The sequence below is a fragment of the Oratosquilla oratoria genome, chromosome 7 (assembly GCF_046742065.1).
Source record: "Oratosquilla oratoria isolate Oo_2021 chromosome 7, ASM4674206v1, whole genome shotgun sequence".
In the NCBI taxonomy this organism is placed as follows: Eukaryota; Metazoa; Arthropoda; class Malacostraca; order Stomatopoda; family Squillidae; genus Oratosquilla; species Oratosquilla oratoria.
The window spans coordinates 40,844,850-40,864,537 of record NC_134783.1 but is presented as its reverse complement, the minus strand read 5'-3'; the positions used below and the strand labels follow the sequence as shown (position 1 = coordinate 40,864,537).

The window sequence follows — 19,688 nt, the reverse complement described above, 5'->3', positions numbered from 1 at the left end:
CAAGTTTTATGTGTGGGACTGAAGCATGGGTGATGTATTCAAGAGAAATGTTATGTAAAGGAAGTGGAAATGAGATGCTCAACGGATATATACAGAGTTAGGAAATGTGACTCAGGGAGTGGGCAGGGGAGATGGATGACCCTTCATTCACAAGGAGCTGAGATAAAAAATAAGTAAATGGATATTGGATGGGTTAGGGTGGATGCATACCTTAGCTGGCCACCCCCCTTACAAGGGGATGAAAGCCATTTGGTATATAGATGAATGGACTGAGAAATAGATGGGATTAAGAGAAAGAATAGAATAGGTCAACTGAAGGTCTGGTCATGTTATGAGAATGGATGAGTATGGATATTGTTGAAAGATCCATGAACTGGTGGTGTTAGGAGTGAGAGCAAGGGGGAGACTAATGAAAAGATGAATGGAGTAAATGAAGTCATATGAGCTCATGGTCAGGATGTTGGACAAGCATGTGTATGGGCGAGTTGGAGAAGGATGTAAAGACTAAGATCTGTTCCATGAAAGGGGCATACTGGAAATGAATTGATAGTACTGCTTTGGAAGAAACAAGGTACAGTTTTCACATGGTTTAATCAGAAAGAAATGGAGGATAGAAGCATAGTGGGAGTGAAAAGGGTGGAGATCTTTCCTTCGTGTGTACAGTCATCTCGCAATGGACGTAATGGTACACAACTTTGAAAAAAAAAATGTTTGACTCAAAATTGTCCCATTTTCTTTCTTTTTAAGGATGAAGCTGCCTCTGTCCCTTATGAAACCGCTCTGAAAAATGCAAATGAAGTACTACGAGCAGGAGAAAATGAATCTTCCTCAGACAAACAGCTTGCTGTTGTATCACAGCGGCTAGCACAGGTTCAGGCAGACAGAGAACATTGGAGACTTGAACATCAGCTTCTACAGTGTCGACATGAGAAGGAAGTTAAGGTATCATCTTTGTAGTTTACAATGATATTTATCGTGTCTTACCTGTACAAATAATGTTAACTATGAAGAGTATGATAAATACGATATTCATGATGACTTTAAAGTATATATATGTGTGCATATATGTTTTAATGTCTTGCAGAAAGTTCGAGAGCTGGAAATGAAATTAAAGGAACTATTAAGTGGAAATAGTCAGGAAAATAGAGAAAGGGCAGAGTCAAAAGAGAATCTAAAGGATGGAGGGACATCAATTGTCTCTTCTTCAATAGTAAGTTGGATAACGCTTATTCTATCTATATACCAATAGACTTCTCCCTTATGAAGAAGATAGCCAGAGATGATGTTAATAATTGGATATATTTCTCACTTATTTGTATACCAATCATATGCATAAATAATTAGACTTTTCTTATTTATAGTATATAAGAAATTGTCTTGCATATGCATGATACAATGTATTTTTATAACTACAATTGCAAAATGAAAAATATATTATGTATAATTTATTGTACAGTTCAGAGAAATATGTAGAAAAGTATTGGGAAATGTATTCATGAATGTATTTTATAGGGTGAAAGGGTGGAGAAAGTGGAAAGAGTATTGGAGTTAGTACAAGAGTTATAGGTTATCCATTTTCTATTTTGTACATGAGAAGGTTGTAGAGAGAAAATGAAAAACACTTATAGAAAACTTTATGAAAAAACATTGCAATATATTCTTGTATATAATTTCTTGAGTGTATCCATGCTTTCAGTAAAAAAAAATTGACTAAAGATTATTTTTATTTTTCAGCTTGGCGAGGTTGTAGGGAAATTAGAAGGTGGAGACGAGCGAGAAAAGGAAATTCGCAATTATTTCACAGGCCGGTGTTCTAATTTACATGTGCAGCTTACAGCAGCAGTTGGACAAGCAACTCTATATCAGAATGAGGTGTGACATATTTTGGTACTTATTCATTGTCATACTTGGTATTCATCACATAATCAAAGTTTAATACATATATATACCAAAGGTTTTTTTCTCCCTTATAAGGGAGGCAGCCAAAAACCAAAGGCATAAAATCCACTCCCACCTATTCCATCCCCATATACTCCACTCCCATCCACCCCCCTCCCTCCCTCTTATCTTGGCTCCTCCTGGATGACGAGTCATCCCTGCATCTCACCCACTGCCCTGGGTCAGAAGCAGTGTCTCAAGACACAGCACATCCACAGCAAGGCTGCTTCATTAAATTGGTGACCTCCCTCTCCGTCCCCTCATGCAAAAATGGAGATGGGGAGAAATCCCTTTGGGCTGTGTCAATTTATTTTTCACACATACTCCCTCACCCCCCATCCCCCACCCACTCCCTTTTATGCATCACAGCATCATCCATATGCAGCCATTCTCCATTCACCCCTTTCTTCTGTCTTCTCCCATCCTTCCTTAACAGACATCCCCCTCTTTCCCAATGCCCCTTTCACCCCATCCATCCATTTCATCCATGATCGCCCCCTCATGTTCACTTCTTCTACCTCTGCCTTCCATACCTCTTTTACTAATCTTTCTTCACTCATTCTTTCCATGTGTCAAACTTGGAAAGAATGAATGATTTTTCCACCTTACAAGGGAGGTAGCCAAAGTCAAAAAGGCATAATTCCTCTTCCATCCATTACATCCCCACCCACTCCACTTAAGTACAAATTCATATTCATATTAACAATGTCAAATTTTTACTTCACTTGAAAAAATAAAGCCAGTATAAGCAGACACAATAACAAATTTAATGTATGAAATAATGGTATTGTATAATTTTTATCCTAAAATATGACCATATACATTTGGTATGACACAACAATGCTTCATTAAGTTATTGATGCAGCAAATTATTGCAGTGTGAGTCCTTGATGCGAAGGTTAGTTGGTAGTGAGGAAGGAAGGAGCAATGCAGAAATAGAGGTGGATTCACAAAGGGCCAGCAATACACAGCTTAAGGAAACCCTTCAAACAACAGCAAGGTTTGTTGACTTAGTGCTTTTGAAACTTCATCCTCAAGATGCACATATACCTATAGATCACCAATACAGCATACCAGATTTTATGCTCCCCTAGAAATCAATCCATCAAAGAAATTTCCCAAAGCAGACAAAAGTGACACTAACATGTGTACATTCAGGTCAATACCCTGCATTTAAATAGTACTAGTACAGATTTGGACTGATCAGACACCAAATGTCCAGGATATACCAATTATGCAGAAGACACAGAACACTTAATAGTACACTGTCCCTTCCTCATCCTAGATACAATATGAGATCTCCTAATGTAGTGACTTATAAGCCAAACCTATTGGTGTGGCTGGTTTTCCTGAGTCCGCAGATCTCCCACAGGAGAACTGGAGCAACAGATTGTTTGAGTTGAGAAATGGAAGGGAATAAATTGTACTTTTATTATATTTTCAAATAATTTCCATTCCAGAAACTACAAGGAACAAATATCAACAATGTCAGAGCATCTGGCAGATTTAAATGAAAAAATTACTGCTCAGGCAGAGCACATTGAACATTTACAATATGAACTTAGCAATAAGGTAAGCTATATCAAGATCAGTGTGTGTGGGGGGAAAAGAATACTGCCACCAAATAATTCCACTTGGATCGTAAGAGGCGAGAAGAAAGGGATGGGGATTGGGACTAGGCATCCTTCTCCTTGTAGCCCCACAGGGGACATTCCTAAACGAAAAAGTAAAGGCATAAGAGGGTCTGGGAGTTTTCCGACCAGCACCCTAAGGTTTGGGTCTTTTAATATGCGTGGATGTGGTACAGATGAGAGTAAAAGGGAAAAGATAGGTAGTATGTTTGTGAGAAGAAAGATGGATTTGTTGGCTTTGAGTGAAACAAAGTTGAAAGAGAAGGGTGAGTGTAAGTTTGGGAGTGTAAGTGGGAGGTTATCAGGAGTGAAGAGAGGGCAAGGGAGGGAAGGGGTGCCTATTCTAGTAAGTGAAGAGATAAGTAAACGTGTAGTGGAATGGAAGGAGGTTTCCTCAAAGATAATGTGGATGAAGGTGAAACTGGGAAAGGAGATGTGGGTCTTTGTAAGTGCATATGGGCCTGGCAGTGAGAAGAGTGTAGAAGAAAGGGAGGCCTTTTGGATAGATTTAAATGAGTGCATAGAGGATTTAGGGAGAAATGTCAATGTAATAGTACTGGGAGACCTTAATGCTAGGGTAGGAAAGGATCCAATTGATGGAGTGGTTGGGAAATGTGGAGTTCCAGGAAAGAATCGTAGTGGAGAGTTGATGGTGGAAATGTGTCTAGAAAGAGAGTTGATGATAGCAAATACAGTGTTTCGGAAGAAAGTCAAGCATAAGTACACATGGGAGATGGTGGTGGATGGAAGGGTGGTAGATAGAGCGTTTATGGATTATGTAGTGATAAATAGGATTATGATAGGAAGAGTTAAGGATGTACATGTGCTAAGGGGAGAGGGTGGGGGAATATCAGATAATTTTTTGGTGGAAGGTAAGTTGAGAGTGGAGGATAGATGGAGAAAGAGGAAAGGGACAAAAGGTAGGGAGGTGCTTAGAGTGAACTCTTTAAATGAAAAGAAAAAGGAGAAGGAGTACAAGAAGAAGCTGAAGGAGGAGTGGGAGGGAGTGAAGGATAGAGTAGAGCTAGGTGTGGAGGAGGAATGGGGATGGTTCAAGGAGGGAGTCACAAAGTGTGCAAGGATGGTGTGTGGAACAAGAAGGACAGGAGGAAATAGAAGGAAGGGTAGTGAATGGTGGGATGAGGAAACAAAGAAGGTTGTAGAAGAGAAGAAGTGAGCTTTCACAGATTGGTTACAAAATAGGACGAGGGAGTCATATGAGAGGTACAAAGAAAAGAAAAGAGAAGTAAAGCAAAAGGTAAAGGAGGCAAAGAGGAGAGCAGATGTGAAGTGGGATAAGAGTATGACAGAAAATTTTGAAAGTAATAAAAAGATGTTTTGGAAAGAAATTAAGAGAGGAAGAGGAGGCGAATCAAGTAGAGAAGAAAAGGTAAAAGGTGCAGATGGAGAGATGATAATGGAAGAGAAGGCAGTAAGGGGAAAATGGGCAGAATATTTTAGGGAGTTGCTAAATGTGAAGGAGGATAAGGAGGGAAAGATAGTTGCAGTGGGAAATGCTAAGAAAATGACCGTGATGAGTGAGGAAAATGGAGGAGAAATAAGGAAGGATGAAGTGAAGGCAGTTGTTAAGATGATGAAAGCAGGTAAGACACCTGGTCTGGATGGATGCCATGCAGAATGTCTAAAAAAAGGAGGTACAGTGATGGTGGACTGGCTGGTGAGGTTATTTAATGTTTCCTGGAGAGAGGGTAGAGTGCCGGAGGACTGGAGGAGTGCCTGTATAGTTCCACTTTATAAGGGAAAAGGGGACAAGTGTGAATGTAGTAGTTTCAGAAGGATTAGCTTGTTAAGTGTAGTTGGGAAGGCTTATGGGAGGATCTTGATTGAGAGGATTAGGAGAGGAACAGAGGGAGTAATTGGTGAGGAACAGTGTGGATTTAGGACAGGTAGAGGTTGTGTAGATCAGATCTTTGTGGTAAGACAAATATGTGAGAAAGCTATAGGAAAAGGTAAGGATGTTTTTTGGGCTTTTATGGATCTGGAAAAGGCTTACGATAGGGTAGACAGAAAGGCACTGTGAGAGGTTATGCAGATATATGGGATAGAAGGAAAGCTTCTAGGAGCTGTCAAGAGTTTTTATGAGAGTAGTAGAGCATGTGTCAGGATTAGAAATGGAGAGAGTGAGTGGTTCGAGGTAAAGGTGGGACTTCATCAAGGATGCGTTATGTTGCCCTGGCTGTTCAACTTATACATGGATGGGGTGGTGCGAGAGGTAAATGCAAGGGTAGTGGGTCAGGGATTGGAGATGATTAAAGAAAATGGAGAAAAGTGGGAGGTGAGCCAGCTGTTGTTTGCAGACGACACTGCGCTTGTGGGAGGATCGGAGGAGGGATTGAGAAAGTTGGTGGCAGAGTTTGGGAGAGTATGTGATAGAAGAAAGCTAAAGATAAATGTGGGTAAAAGTAAGGTGATGAGATGTACAAGGGGTGAAAGTGGCAGTAGACTGGAAGTGAGCATTAAGGGAGAGCGACTGGAGGAAGTGGATAGTTTTAGATACTTGGGTGCAAATGTGGCAGGAAAAGGTGGAGTGAAGGTGGAGGTAGAATGTAGATTGAGAGAAGCGAGTAAATGCCTTGGTGGATTGAAGAGTGTAATGAGGAATAGACATTGGGAATGGATGCTAAGAGGAGACTGTATGAAGGAGTGATTGTGCCAACAGCACTGTATGGGGCAGAAACATGGAACATAAGAGAGAAGGAGTTTGAATGTGTTTGAGATGAGGTGTCTGAGAAGTATGATGGGGGTTACTAGGCTAGATAGAGTGAGAAATGAGGAGGTGAGGAGGAGAACGGAGGTGGAAAGGGAGTTGGGAGATAGGGTTGATGAAAGAGTATTAGGATGGTTTGGACACATGGAAAGAATGAGTGAAGAAAGACTAGTAAAAGAGGTATGGAAGGCAGATGTGGAGGGAGTGAACATGAGGGGACGTCCTAGGATGAGGTGGATGGATGGGGTGAAGGGGGCTTTGTGGAAGAGGGGAATGTCTGTTGAGGAAGGACTGGAGAGGACAGAAGACAGGGGTGAATGGAGAATGGTTGTATATGGATGATGATGTGATGCATGAGGTGGAATGGGGGGTGAGGTAGTATGTGTGAGCAAAATTTGACACAGCCCGAAGGGATTTCTCCCCGTCTTCTCCTTTTATGCATGGGGGACGGAGAGGGGGGGTCGCCGATTTAATGAAGCGGCCTTGCTGTGGATGTGCTGTGTCTTGGGACACTGCTTCTGACCCAGGGCAGTGGACAAGGTGCAGGGATGACCCGTCATCAAGGAGGTGCTAAGATAAGAGGGAGGGTGGAGGGGTGTGGAGTGTATTCAGGGATGAAATGGGTGGGAATGATTTTATGCCTTTCCTTTTTGGCTACCTCCCTTGTAAGGGGGAAAAAGCCTTGCTATATGTATGTATGTATATATATATATATATTATATATATATATATATTATATATATAAGAAATTGAATAGTGTTAGATATGCATTCAGTCAAACTTTCAGTAATGAATCTCTATCTATATACCAAGGGCTTTTTTCTCCCTTACAAGAGACGTAGCCAAGTCGAAAGGCAAATACCCACTCAGTAATGATAAACACAGTAATTATTGCCTAAAGTTTCACAGTTAACCTGCAACACTGTAGTAGTCACCAATAAGACCTCCTATAGAACTGTGCAGGACACAGTGGTGTCTGTTGTATTCATTTGGGTCATTTTCACTGTCACTTTGAATTTAAAGGATGATATGTGGAGGTTGTGTAATGAAGCAGTGAAGGTAAGCCAGCTTCAGCTATCTGGCCTTGCTGTGTTTTGCTGTAGCAAAGTGATGTTTCATTTAGAACTAAATTCTTTGGCTGCAATATATTTTCACATGATACCTACTAATGACATCAGAATAGAGAAAACCAATAAGCCACTTTGGGTTTGTGTATACATGTCATGAAATCCATATTCTTCACTTGTATTTACATTAACTCTGGGGTTTCAGATTTATAGGTGTTGTTTATGTATTGATCAACTCTCTTTTCTAATTTCAGGGGAAAAAAGGAAAGAAATAGTACAAGACGGATCTTGGAGCTGTATAATACTCATGATTGAACTACTATGTACCATTGCATATTATAGAAAGATTATGCTTCCTCATATTGATTATATCAATTATATGATTTATTTACCATTCCAGTATGATACTCTTCCTCCAAGTTTACATTCAACATGTGAAAATTATTTTGTTGACCAAGTACTAGTTCTGCCTTTTAAGTGCAGACACCTCTTGAATAAATAAATCACAATAATTTTTTATTTCTTTAACCTGGATATAGCTCTGAAGAAGGGGCCATTCTCATGATTTGATGTAGCATTCTATGTATTAGTGATTATGTATATATATATATATATATATATCATTGTAATTTATCTTTTATTAGTTTTACATGCACAAGGGTGGAGGAAAAGAAGAAATTCATTATTTGGAGTTACACGTGGCAAGATTGTGCCAACAGCAATGTATGGAGCAGAAACATGGAACATGAGAAAGGAAGAGAGAAGGAGTTTGAATGTGTTTGAGATGAAATGTCAGAGAAGTATGATAGGGGTTACTAGGCTAGATAGAGTGAGAAATGAGGAGGAGAACAGGGGTGGAAAGGGAGCTGGGAGATAGGGTTGATGAAAGAGTATTAGGATGGTTTGGACACATGGAAAGAATGAGTGAAGAAAGATTAGTAAAAGAAATGTGGAAGGCGGAGGTGGAAGGAGTGAATATGAGGGGGCGTCCTAGGATGAGATGGATGGATGGGGTGAAAGGGGCTTTACAAAAGAAAGGAATGTCTGTGGAGGCAAGACAGGAGAGGACAGAAGATAGGGGTCAATGGAGAAGGGTTGTGTATAGATGAGGCTGTGATGCATGAGGGGGATGGGGGGTGAGGAAGCATGTATGAAAAAAAAAATTGACGCAGCCCGAAGGGATTTCTCCCTATCTTCTCCTTTTCTGCATGAGGGGACGGAGAAGGGGAGTCACCGAATTTATGAAGCAACCTTGCTGTGGATGTGCTGTGTCTTGTGACACTGCTTCTGACCCAGGGCAGTGGACAGGATGCAGGGATGACCCGTCATCCAGGAGGTGCCAAGATAGGAGGGAGGGTGGAGGGGAGTGGAATATATGAGAAATGAAATGGGTGGGAGTGATTTCTATGCCTTTTTCTTTTTGGCTACCCCCCATGTAAGGGGGAAAAAGCCTTTGGTATATGTATGTATGTACATGTGGCAGGGAATGGATAAGTGGGGGTGTAGGTGAATTATAGAGTAAGGGAAGCAAGTAAATTTTTGGGGCCAATGAAAAGTTTAGTGAGAAAGTGATATCTGGGGATAGTTGTAAAGAGAAGACTACATATGGGAGAAATTGTACCCATATCACAGTAGGAGTTGGAATGAAAAGGAGCCTAAACATGATTGAGATGAAATGGAATGGATAGTGAGAAACATAAATGTAATGTGAAGAACACAGAAAGAGCTGGTAGACAGGGTGGATCAGAGAATGGTTTGGACATATGGAAATAATAAGAAGAAAGACAAGCAAAAATGTTGAAGCCAGAAGAGGATGGAGTGAACTTAAGGGGAAGACTGAGAATGAGGTGAATGACTGGAGAGAAAGAGGCATAGGATGAAAGAGGAATGTCTATAAGGCAGGAAAAGGAAAGGACAAGAAAAGGGTACGAGATATGGATGAAGAAATTATGTATGTAGGACAGGGGGGGTATGGGTGTCACCATGTAATATATCAGTGGAATTAAACCAGCTTCAGCTGTCAACCCCTGGTGTGGAGGTGCTGTGTCTTGCTGCTGTTGCAAGGGGCAGGGTTGTTATGATCCATAAGGAGCTAAAATGGGAAGGACAATGAATGTGTGTTTACTTGAACTTGGCCATCTCCCTTACAATAGGAAAGGGCCTTTTGGTATACATATGTATATATAGATATGCTGCATGGCATACTTGGATCTGTTGTTTCTTCCTGAAAATAAAAGCTTCTAGACTATACCAGTAACTAATGGTGACTATGACCTACAGGACAATAGTGGTACCAGCTGCCTCCTGGCAATCAGTCTATTTTTAGTTTTCTTACTTGTACCCTTTTTTTTTTTTTTTTTTTTCATTGTTTACAGTTGTCTACCTTTTGGTGTAATGTATTTTCCTTGTCTCGCTGGCTGAGCAGGTTAGGGCGTCGTTACTTGCGGCAAAGGTCAAGGGGATGGTGGTTCAAGTCCTGCCACCGGCAAAGTTGAACCAAGGGCATGGTTCATTAAATTCCATGCTACAAAGTCCTCTGTGAGGGGCACTGTCCTAGCCTTCCGATAGGGGGGAGTTTGTGACGTTAAACCATATCATCATCATCATGATAGATTTGATGATAGTCGGAGTATAATCATAGGTAAATAAAACTGAAAATCTTGACTGGTGAGAAGGGGAACAGTCAGTAGTTGTTGGTCCTCCTTGTGTGGAAAGGTGTAGAAATTACAGTTGAAGATGATAGAGAGCAATCATGGGCCCAGTCCAGGGACTGAGTGTCCACCCCTCAGGGCTGCACCTCCTGATGGAGGTGAAGGGTTTGAAAGGTGAAATAGTGCAGCTTTATATTGCAAGTACCTGTCACTGGTTCCACCAATGATGGGGCAGTCAATACCCCATATGTGGAGACAGAAGAGAAAGAGCATGTGGGCTTGGATAGGTTTTGAATACTGATGAGTTAAATGATCAATTCATTGTCCCATTTCTCTTGTAGGAGACATGTAGCCCCCAAAAAATTGGTCACAGGCCTAATTCATCCCAAAGTCTCTTGTTGATGAGATTTTGTGATACCATTTAGAAAGACTGAGTGCTAACCAATGTATTAGAAGTTCCTCTGTTTTCTGTGTGGTGATTGCATATCCTCATAAACTCTGCCACAAATTACTACAAGGGCAGTGCCATCCAGGCAGGTCTTGAGTTGGTATGGTTCTAATGTGTACGTGGTAGGTGCGTGCTGACTTGGCCACCCCTCATGTAAGGAAAAAAGGGCCTTCCATTTATCTATGTGTTCTATTTTACTGTTGGGCAGTGATCTGAAAATAGGCATGCCAGTGCAATTCTTGGTCTTCTTGGAAGTGATTTTATATAAAAAAAAAATATGTTTAGTATGCATACATTCTTTCATAAGCTTTGTCATTTGCAAAATAAGAAAGGGTCAACAGAAAGTTCAGATTCTATTATACAGTTTTTTATTCAAAATAAATACTGTGATACAAATATCCAAGAACATTAGCCATGCGCTTACACATGAACTATGTTCATTTTGTATTAGGTGTCCTTAAAACATGACATACACATACATACACATGTATACATGCATATACACATACCTCGTGACGCTGTGGTTAGAGTTCTTGCCTGCTACTATTGCAGTCTGGGTTCAACTCCCGCCCAGGGCTGAAATAATTTCAGTATCGCTACACTGCGGGGTGTTACTCCCACTCTTTGCATTTATCCCCACACACTTGTTTCTTGTGACATTTTTCATTCCCCCCACATACTTGCTTCCCTTAACCACTTCAGTACAACTCAAATTCTCGTGCGCAGCATCGGCTGCCAAATGTACGATTCATCACACCACTTGCATTATAAAATATAAAGTCACTGCTGTATCACTTACTCTCTCTTACTCTGAGTAATAATAAACACAGAAAATATGATCAAACCAGTTCACAGAATCCAGGGGTAACTCGTGTACAACTGCGAAAAAATACATATCAAGATGCCGATGCCGGCATCTTCATGTACCCACTCACGGCTCATGACACCCATGTGGGCGTCATTGTACTGAAGTGGTTAATTGACAATTCTCTTCCACCTCCACTCTTCCATTCCCTGCAACACTGTGACTCCAAATACAGCAGTTTATAAGACCCACCTCAATTTCAGCTGGCATTGAAAAAAATAAACAAGTATAAGCAGGTTTAAGCTCTGATTATGAAGCAAAGAAGTTGGACCTAACATTTGAAATCCTTCCTACAATCAAGTCACTTTTAAAGTTTCATTTGTAATCAAATCCTTATTAGACCCCAACATCTTGCATTCAAAAACTTCAATATTTGCAAATTGTATTACTTGTAACTTATAAGCAATTGTGCAGGCATGTCATTTCTGTGACTATGATGTTGAGATGAAGGAATCTACAAATTTCAAACTTCAATGATTTATCAACAATATATTGTGTAAATATTGTGCATATCATTGCCACAACCCATCTTTCATCATGTTGCTCTCTTCACTTATAAACTCTTTGTTTTGTTAGGTAGCAATTTTCCACAGCTTCCAGTTTTATTGAACATGGATGTACAGTAAGAATATTAAAAGATAAGGAACAATTTCAATTAAACAAGTTCAATGGCATCATACTAATGAAACACAACGAGTCTTAAACACATCATCTGGTTTGGTGTGCAACCGATCTCTAGTGTATTTTGGTACATACACGGTTAAGCATCATCACCTAATTTCTTCTTGACTGGTGTTATTCAATATGTATTGCCAGTATGATTTGTTATACATTATTACCTTGTCAAGTTGTTTTTGTGGTATACATAGAAGCAATCACCACTGTGTTTACAAGTGCAAATTTGTTTAGTTTGATTAAAGGGCCACTAATGACATACACTTACCACTAGCTTAACCTCGGCTTTATAAGACACAGGTTGATTTTCCAAGACTTTTTGTGTGTGTGTGTGTGTTTTTTTTTTTAATCTTATAACTCATCAAATATGGTAGTTTTCCTCTTCCTCCTACCTCTCATATTTTAAACTCGCCTCCACTATCACCCATTGTGCATCTCATCACATTACGTATGCCCACATTTACTTTCTGCTTTTTCCACTCACCCTCCCAAACTCTGCCACAAGCTACTACAATGGCAGTGTCACCCGTAAACAACTGGCTAACCTTCCAATTTTCCTCCACTCTTAACTCCAAACCCCTGCCTAGCACCCTCACATTTACCTCCTCCAGCACCCCATCCATATACGTGGTGACATTACACAACCCTGGCACTGCCCCATCCTCACCTCAAACTATTCACTCTCATTTCCTATCTTCACACAAGCTTTGCTACTCTTATGAAAACTTGACCACTCTGAACAGACTTTCCCCTATCCCACACATCCATAACATTATAACACCTCTGTCAATTCTACCATTCACCTTGAAATCCATTAAAGTCCAAAAAACATCCTTCCTCTTTGCCAAAAACTTCTTGCATATCCATCTTATTATGAAAAATTTATCCAAGTATATTTTTCTTTCCTAAACCCACATAACTCTCCCCAGGTTACACCCTCTAATTCCCTCCTAATCCTCTCCATTAACACTTTCCCATAAAATTTACATACTTCACTTATCAGAACAATCCCTCAAACTACTACATTGAATTTTGTCCCTTTTCCCTTTACTTAATGCAATTACATATACACTACCCAATCCACTGGAATACTCCATTCTCTAAGACACACATTAAAAAAATCTCATTAGTCATTCCACTATAACTACTACTTGTCACACTCCACTTACAAACCATCTAACCCAGATGCCTCACCAACTTTCATCTTTTTGAACACTATTTGTTTGTATCTTTTTTTTTTCTATAGCTGTATCGTTCTCCTCTTCCATCAGTCATTTTCCTAGTATCTTCCACTGCTACAGTCAAAGCCTTACTATCCTCCTCTACCTTCAACAACTCCTGAAATAATCTATCCTTCTTCCCCTTACCACCTTCCATTCCATTAGAATTTGTCCATTTACACCCTTTACCTTCTCATTACTGGAATCACCCCCTCACTATTTTCACTTTCTTCCAAAACATTTTTTTGTTAATATTCTATCAAACCTGTATCTCACCTTCACCTGCTCTCCTATTGGCCTCCCTTACAACGCATTTTGCTTTCACTCTTTATTCTGTACCTTTCACATGCTTCCCCATTTCTCCTTTGCTCACATTTTTCACATGCTTGCTTCTTTCTGGTATCATGCCATCATCTCATCTTACTATTCGCTGCCTCTCTTATTCCCTCCCATCCTCCTCATTCCACACATCATCTTTTTACACACTGCCAATTCCTCTTTGAACATCCATTCTTCTTCCCCATTTCCCCATTACCTTCACTGCAGCCCATATTTCTCTCAACTTCCCCTAGTTTTCTTTATTTTTTCATTTTCATTCAATGTAATGCGAGAAAAAATTATTCAAAAGTTAAGTTGACTTGAATCTTAGGCCTATGCTCAAAACTGAGTATAGTACCTTCTAAGAACCTGCTTGAAAAGGCATATATTCAACAAGTTGAAACAAGCAAAATATATAAATAGGATATTACTATCAAGCTGATTTATATACAATAGGTAGACCAGAGTCTTATATCTTGATAGAGAATGAAGCACCACAAGAACATCCAGTATCAGCTTGTGGGTTATCGACAATTCTGAAGGCAGCGCGGATCAACTCTCTATGGTAATCTATTGTCGATCCTTTCACAAAATCTAGTGACGTTTCATCAATCACTACTCTTGCTCCATTTCTTTCAAATACCCTGCAATTTAAACAAATATCTTAAAGTATAGAAAATCTAAAAATAGATATCTTGGAAGTAAAACAAAGGTGATTTTCAGTAAAACATGTATCGTGAATTGTCGGGATGTAAGTTTTGGTACAATGTTGTATTGAAAAACAAATTACTTACTTATCATCTTCAGCAATTTCTGTGTCCAGATCGAACTTATACTGAAAGCCAGAACATCCTCCACCCTCCACCACAACACGCAGAAAGGAGCTATCGTCATTTGTTATTTCTTTGAGTCGAGTTATGCAGCTATCACTCAGCAAAAGCCCTTCTCCCACAGCTGGAGCTACTGATGGAAGATTGGAGGTTGAATAAGCCCTTAGATATGGTACTGGGTTACTCAGGACTCTGCTGGCTTGCAACTTGGCACCTCCATAACACTGCCCACTGGGAAAGCACAACAATAAGTAATTCAATTATCTAACATACACACAAGTTGTTATAATACAGTAACCTAACTGATGTACTAGGTAATCCAAAAATACATTATCCAAAGCATTTCCTATATCTTTTAATTATCAATTATGGGTAAAAATATTATATACAAGATATGGGTATGGCAGCCATACTACAAAATTTCATTGCTAGGCGTATAGCAGTGTTCCGAGCATGCAGGAATACAATGTCACTACTTACATCACTGCCATGTTCATAGCTGAATACAATAGTGAATACGGCATGTGATCAAGTGTGCTATATTTGCTATTATGATCAGCTATTAACCTAACCTACATAACATTGCCAAACTAAACCTAACCAACCTACCTACCTAACCTACCATACAGCTTAGAATAATGTTCTTGTTCATGGCTTTGAACTGTATATTGCAACTCTTCAAACAAAATTCATTTGGAATTAATTTCAAATTTCACCTAGAGCAGCTCATCACCTACAGCCATTTTGAATTTCTAACTCATGGTGGGTGGAACTGCACAAGTGGAACTCAGTTTAATTGTACACAAAAGTGTGCTGTACTCCTTAACCATGAAAATTAAGAGTACAGCTGCCACACCTCTAACCAGTTAGAAAAGTTTTTCCAGTAACATACAGTTCATAATCTCCATTAATTCATGTCTATTGAATTTTATAAATATAATGCTTACAAATACCATTTTTTTCTGCTGTTAAGAGAACTCCAGGCACGAATGGATTATGCCAGTTTTGATTAATCCATCTGTGCACATGTTGAGATTTAGGGATTTAATTCTAATTGACACAATACAATCTTATCTATCCATGAAGAACTCTAGGTATAAACAAGTTAAGTATTAAATAATGGTTTTTATGATCCTCCAAGGACTAATGATGGTTTCCTACATGCAGTTGTCCTATGTAATTATAACAAGTATTGCCTCGGGTTACTGGCAGCAAACCTTGGTCCCTTTCATAAACTTCTCTTTAAAGGGATATTGCATTAATGTGGAACTAATTCTGGCACCAGCTTGCAGTACCAATAGTTGGGAGTATCCACCAGTTGTCACATCTTTTTATAAAAAAAAAAGGTGAAGGAAATACTCCTGAATTACAAAGACCCTGGGTCTGGTTTTCAGAGGCTGTGTGCCAGTTCCTTCATGAAACATCTCAGGAAATTTTTACACTCAGTTTAGTATCACCCACAAGTAAAAACACATCCTAAAATTACCACATATTACTTGTCAGTCATTTGTTCATTTTGATAAACATTTTGTTCACCACCCCTGAATAATCATGTAAAGGTACTGAACTATGTCAACGAACCTTTTCAGTTTCAAAATTGATGAGCCGCATTTTAGGCATACTTTATCTTTGGCATTGCTTCTAATATGCTGTTTTAATCTCTATCATTCAGTTGTTACTTAACCAGCCCACATATGACGTAATATACCAATTGTTCACTAGACTAGGTCTGTGATCTCTTTTCTATTACCGGTTGAATAGTCATTCTATTCAACATGATTTGGTAAAAATGGACCATCTCTCATGTTGTGGTCATCAGGCCATGATGTATAACTCACTTAACTTACTTCTGTATCTTAAAAATATATTATAACAGACAATCTATTATAAGCAATCACAAAACCTAAACACAACTGTATACAGTAACAGTTGTGTAATGCCATAGGTAAGAGTTTAATTAAAGTTCTGACAATTAATAGTGTTCTGATTATGTTGTCACTCTTAACAGCAACATATGAAATGTCTATCCGAATATGCTATTCCGTAATTTTAAGTAATTTGTCCTCAAAACATATGTAAACAGACACAGTGGGCGAGACATGTACCCCGATCAGCTGATCGAGTTGAGCGAATGAAAGTACCAAATGTGAAAATAAACTGCACTTTTGGATCATAAATATCTCCACCACATCGACAACAATAAATATAATACTGCACGAGTTTTACAAAATACATAGAGTACCATGAAACGGATGATGGTAGAGATGTGAGCTTGTGAACATGGCGAACTAATACAAATACTCCTCTACTGGCGGCTGCCATCTTCATCTCAAGACAAAATAGTTGCGCGTACTCTCAATGCGTCCGTGTTGGATTTTTCTATTTAGTTGGTACGATTTTAAATTGTTTCGTTAAACGAGGTCTAATTCGGAATAAGTTCAAAAATCTATGTTTTTTCGCAATGCAGAATAAGGCTATTGACACAGGTGATTGGCCAGTCAATTATTTGTATTTCTAGACTTGTCCTCGTACATTTAATGCTTTATTTTCCCTGAAATCCTTCTCTGCTACATTTGGAAAATGATATAAACACTTCTCTTCGCTCGCGCCATTTGTTTTGTGTTGCGAGGACCTGCTATACAATCGATCTCGAAGCAGACGATGCATCCCCGCCTTTACGCGCTCAAATTGAAACGTATGACCGCAGTTTACACAACGATCATTGAAAGTTTGTAAAGATCTATCCCTTTACATACAAAAAGTATATTTGATATGTATATCTTTCTAATGATAGCGGCCTATAATATATATCCATAGTTTTCTGCTGCTAGAATAATATATTTGTGATTGCAGTGGACATGTAAAATAATTCATTAGACGAAATATATAGTTATAAAGTCATGGATGCCGATAATACGAGAATATGAATTCTATGGAACCTTCTGAGGTTCTGAAGGAAAACCAATATGAACTACAAATGGACCCAGGAATAATTGGGGCAGGATTTACCTACTTGTGGCAATAAGGCCAAAATCATCAGTGGGTCCCCAAATATTTAATAATAAGACATGTTTCAGGGTCATATATACATATACATATATATATATATATATATATTATATATATATATATATAATATATACTGTATATACACATACATAAATATGTATATATATTATATATATATATATATATATATATATATATATATATATATATATATATATGGAGGAAGTGGATACTTTTAGATACTTGGGTGCGAATGTGCCAGGAAAGGGAGGGGTGGTGGAGGTAGAATGTGGATTGAGAGAAGCGAGTAAATACCTTGGACACAAGAGAGGTAGAGAGAAGGAGTTTGAATGTGTTTGAGATGAGATATCTGAGAAATATGATAGGAGTTACTAGGCTGGATAGAGTGAGAAATGAGGAGGTGAGGAGGAGAACGGGGATGGAAAGGGAGTTGGGAAATAGGGTTGATGAAAGATTATTGAGATAGTTTGGACACATGGAAAGAATGAATGAAGAAAGATTAGTAAAAGAGGTGTGGAAAGCAGAGGTGGAAGGAGTAAACATGAGGGGTCGACCTAGGATGAGATGGATGGATGGAGTAAAAGGGGCATTGGGAAAGAGGGGAATGTCTGTTGAGGAAGTATGGGAGAGGACAGAAGACAGGGGTGAATGGAGAATGGTTTTGTGTGGATGATGCTGTCACGCATGATGGGGAGTGGGTGGGGGATGGGTGGTGAGGGAGCATGTATGAGAAAAAAATTGACGCAGCCCGAAGGGATTTCTCCTTGTCTTCTTTTCTGCATGAGGGGACGGAGAGGGGGGGGAGGGGGTCACCGATTTGATGAAGCGGTCTTATTGTGGATGTGCTGCGTCTTGCGACACTGCTTCTGACCCTGGGCGGTTGGCAAGATGTAGGGATGACCCGTCATCCACGAGGTGCCAAAATGAGAGAGAGGGGAGAGGGTAGAGGGGAGTAGAGTGTGTTGGGGGGGGGGTGGAATGGGTAGGAGTGGTTTTTATTTTACTTATTTATTTATTTTTATTTATTATTTTTTGCTACCTCTCTTGTCAGAGGGAAAAAGCCTTTGATATGTATATATATATATATATATATATATATATATATGTCTGTGTGTGTGTGTGTGTGTGTGTGTGTGTGTGTGTGTGTGTGTGTGTGTGTGTGTGTGTGTGTGTGTGTGTGTGTATGTATATATATTATATATATTCGTGGCAGGAGATTCTCTTTCAAGCATATTCTGTTGAAAACGACAGCAAATTTATTAGAAATTAATTTCTTTCGTAAGCTTTCTAGCTTTTGGAAAGTAGATTTCTGTGGAAAAGAGAGGGAAAGAAGCAAATTTCCAATTGGCATTGAGAACTTATATTAACACAAATATATACGTAATATATAAAATAAATTAAGATAAACAAAACACATGTAGAAAAAACCCAAGACGTTTCTCAAATCGTTCTGCATCTTCAGTTGGAATATAGAGAAGTAAGCCATGAATAAAGACAAATCTTAGAAAGATTACTTATGACTCTCCTCTGCTTGGCTGGCGCTATTTCGTAGATCCCTCAGCCTAGCCGATCGTCTAAGGCATGAGTTTTTGTCCTCTGTGGGGTGCTTGTTTTGAACCTCTGTGGGTTGCCTGTGTGTGGGTGTTCTCTGAACTAGGGGCTCTATTTTTGTGGTCAAATGTCTCCTACGTGTAGGTTTCATGCTGGGGAGGAGAGAGAAATCATTAGTTTGTATATTAATAACAGGTTGTAAATATTTTATAATTACAGCCTCCAGGATGGTCAGGCGTTGGAGGTCCTTCTCCTCTGCGACAATTTCTGTATTACTTATCATGGTTTCCCTGTCGAGATGGCGTCTGTGGTGGGTCCAAAGGTGGTGTTTAGGTCCTCCTTGTTGCAGGTGAAGGGTGATTCGTCTGGACAGGGTGGTAGTTGTCCTTCCCACGTAGGTAGATAGGGGCATACAGTCCTCCTCTGGGCAAGTGAATTTGTACACTACGGATTCCATGGGGTTTCGGGGCGGTGTTGTTTCTCAGAATTAGAGGTGTTTTCCTGTTCTTGTAATAAATGGTGAGTGATAATTTGTCGCGTTCTTTCGTGTGGGTCGCATGTCCAATAAGTATAAAGATGATGAAAAAAAAACATTATTTAAAGAAATGTGACCACCACGAGAGAACACGACAAATCATCACTCACCATTTATTACAGGAACAGGGAAACATCTCTAATTCTGAGAAACCACACCAATCCGAAATCCCATGGAATCCGTCAATCCCACGTAGTGTAC

General features: G+C 39.4%; 2 protein-coding genes across 2 annotated transcripts in view; one reads left to right on the top strand and one right to left on the bottom strand.

The window, feature by feature from the left end:
• LOC143027097 (protein phosphatase 1 regulatory subunit 21) overlaps window positions 1-7,888 on the top strand; it is a 31,946-nt gene extending 24,058 nt beyond the window's left edge. Inside the window, exons 13-18 of the mRNA XM_076188065.1 lie at window positions 748-942; window positions 1,085-1,210; window positions 1,735-1,872; window positions 2,817-2,938; window positions 3,399-3,510; window positions 7,619-7,888. Coding sequence (XP_076044180.1) covers window positions 748-942; window positions 1,085-1,210; window positions 1,735-1,872; window positions 2,817-2,938; window positions 3,399-3,510; window positions 7,619-7,639 — 714 coding nt within the window. The 3' untranslated portion in view covers window positions 7,640-7,888. The remainder of the gene's footprint in view (window positions 1-747; window positions 943-1,084; window positions 1,211-1,734; window positions 1,873-2,816; window positions 2,939-3,398; window positions 3,511-7,618) is intronic.
• A 2,926-nt stretch (window positions 7,889-10,814) lies between these two features.
• Window positions 10,815-16,762, bottom strand: LOC143027096 (iron-sulfur cluster assembly 2 homolog, mitochondrial). The gene is made up of 3 exons (XM_076188064.1): window positions 16,614-16,762; window positions 14,336-14,602; window positions 10,815-14,185 (listed from the first exon to the last, which is right to left on the bottom strand). Exons 1-3 carry the CDS (start codon window positions 16,697-16,699, stop codon window positions 14,011-14,013), a joined length of 528 nt encoding a protein of 175 aa, XP_076044179.1. The 5' UTR covers window positions 16,700-16,762; the 3' UTR covers window positions 10,815-14,010.
• Window positions 16,763-19,688: the final 2,926 nt, after the last annotated feature.

Excerpts from the sequence above, each read along its gene's own strand:
- LOC143027096 (XM_076188064.1), bottom strand. The coding sequence starts at position 16,699 with ATGAAGATGGCAGCCGCCAGTAGAGGAGTATTTGTATTAGTTCGCCAT. Across the intron at positions 14,603-16,613 it reads CTACCATCATCCGTTTCATG|TGGGCAGTGTTATGGAGGTG; the intron begins GTACTCTATGTA and ends GTGCTTTCCCAG. Across the intron at positions 14,186-14,335 it reads GAAATTGCTGAAGATGATAA|GGTATTTGAAAGAAATGGAG; the intron begins GTAAGTAATTTG and ends TTTAAATTGCAG.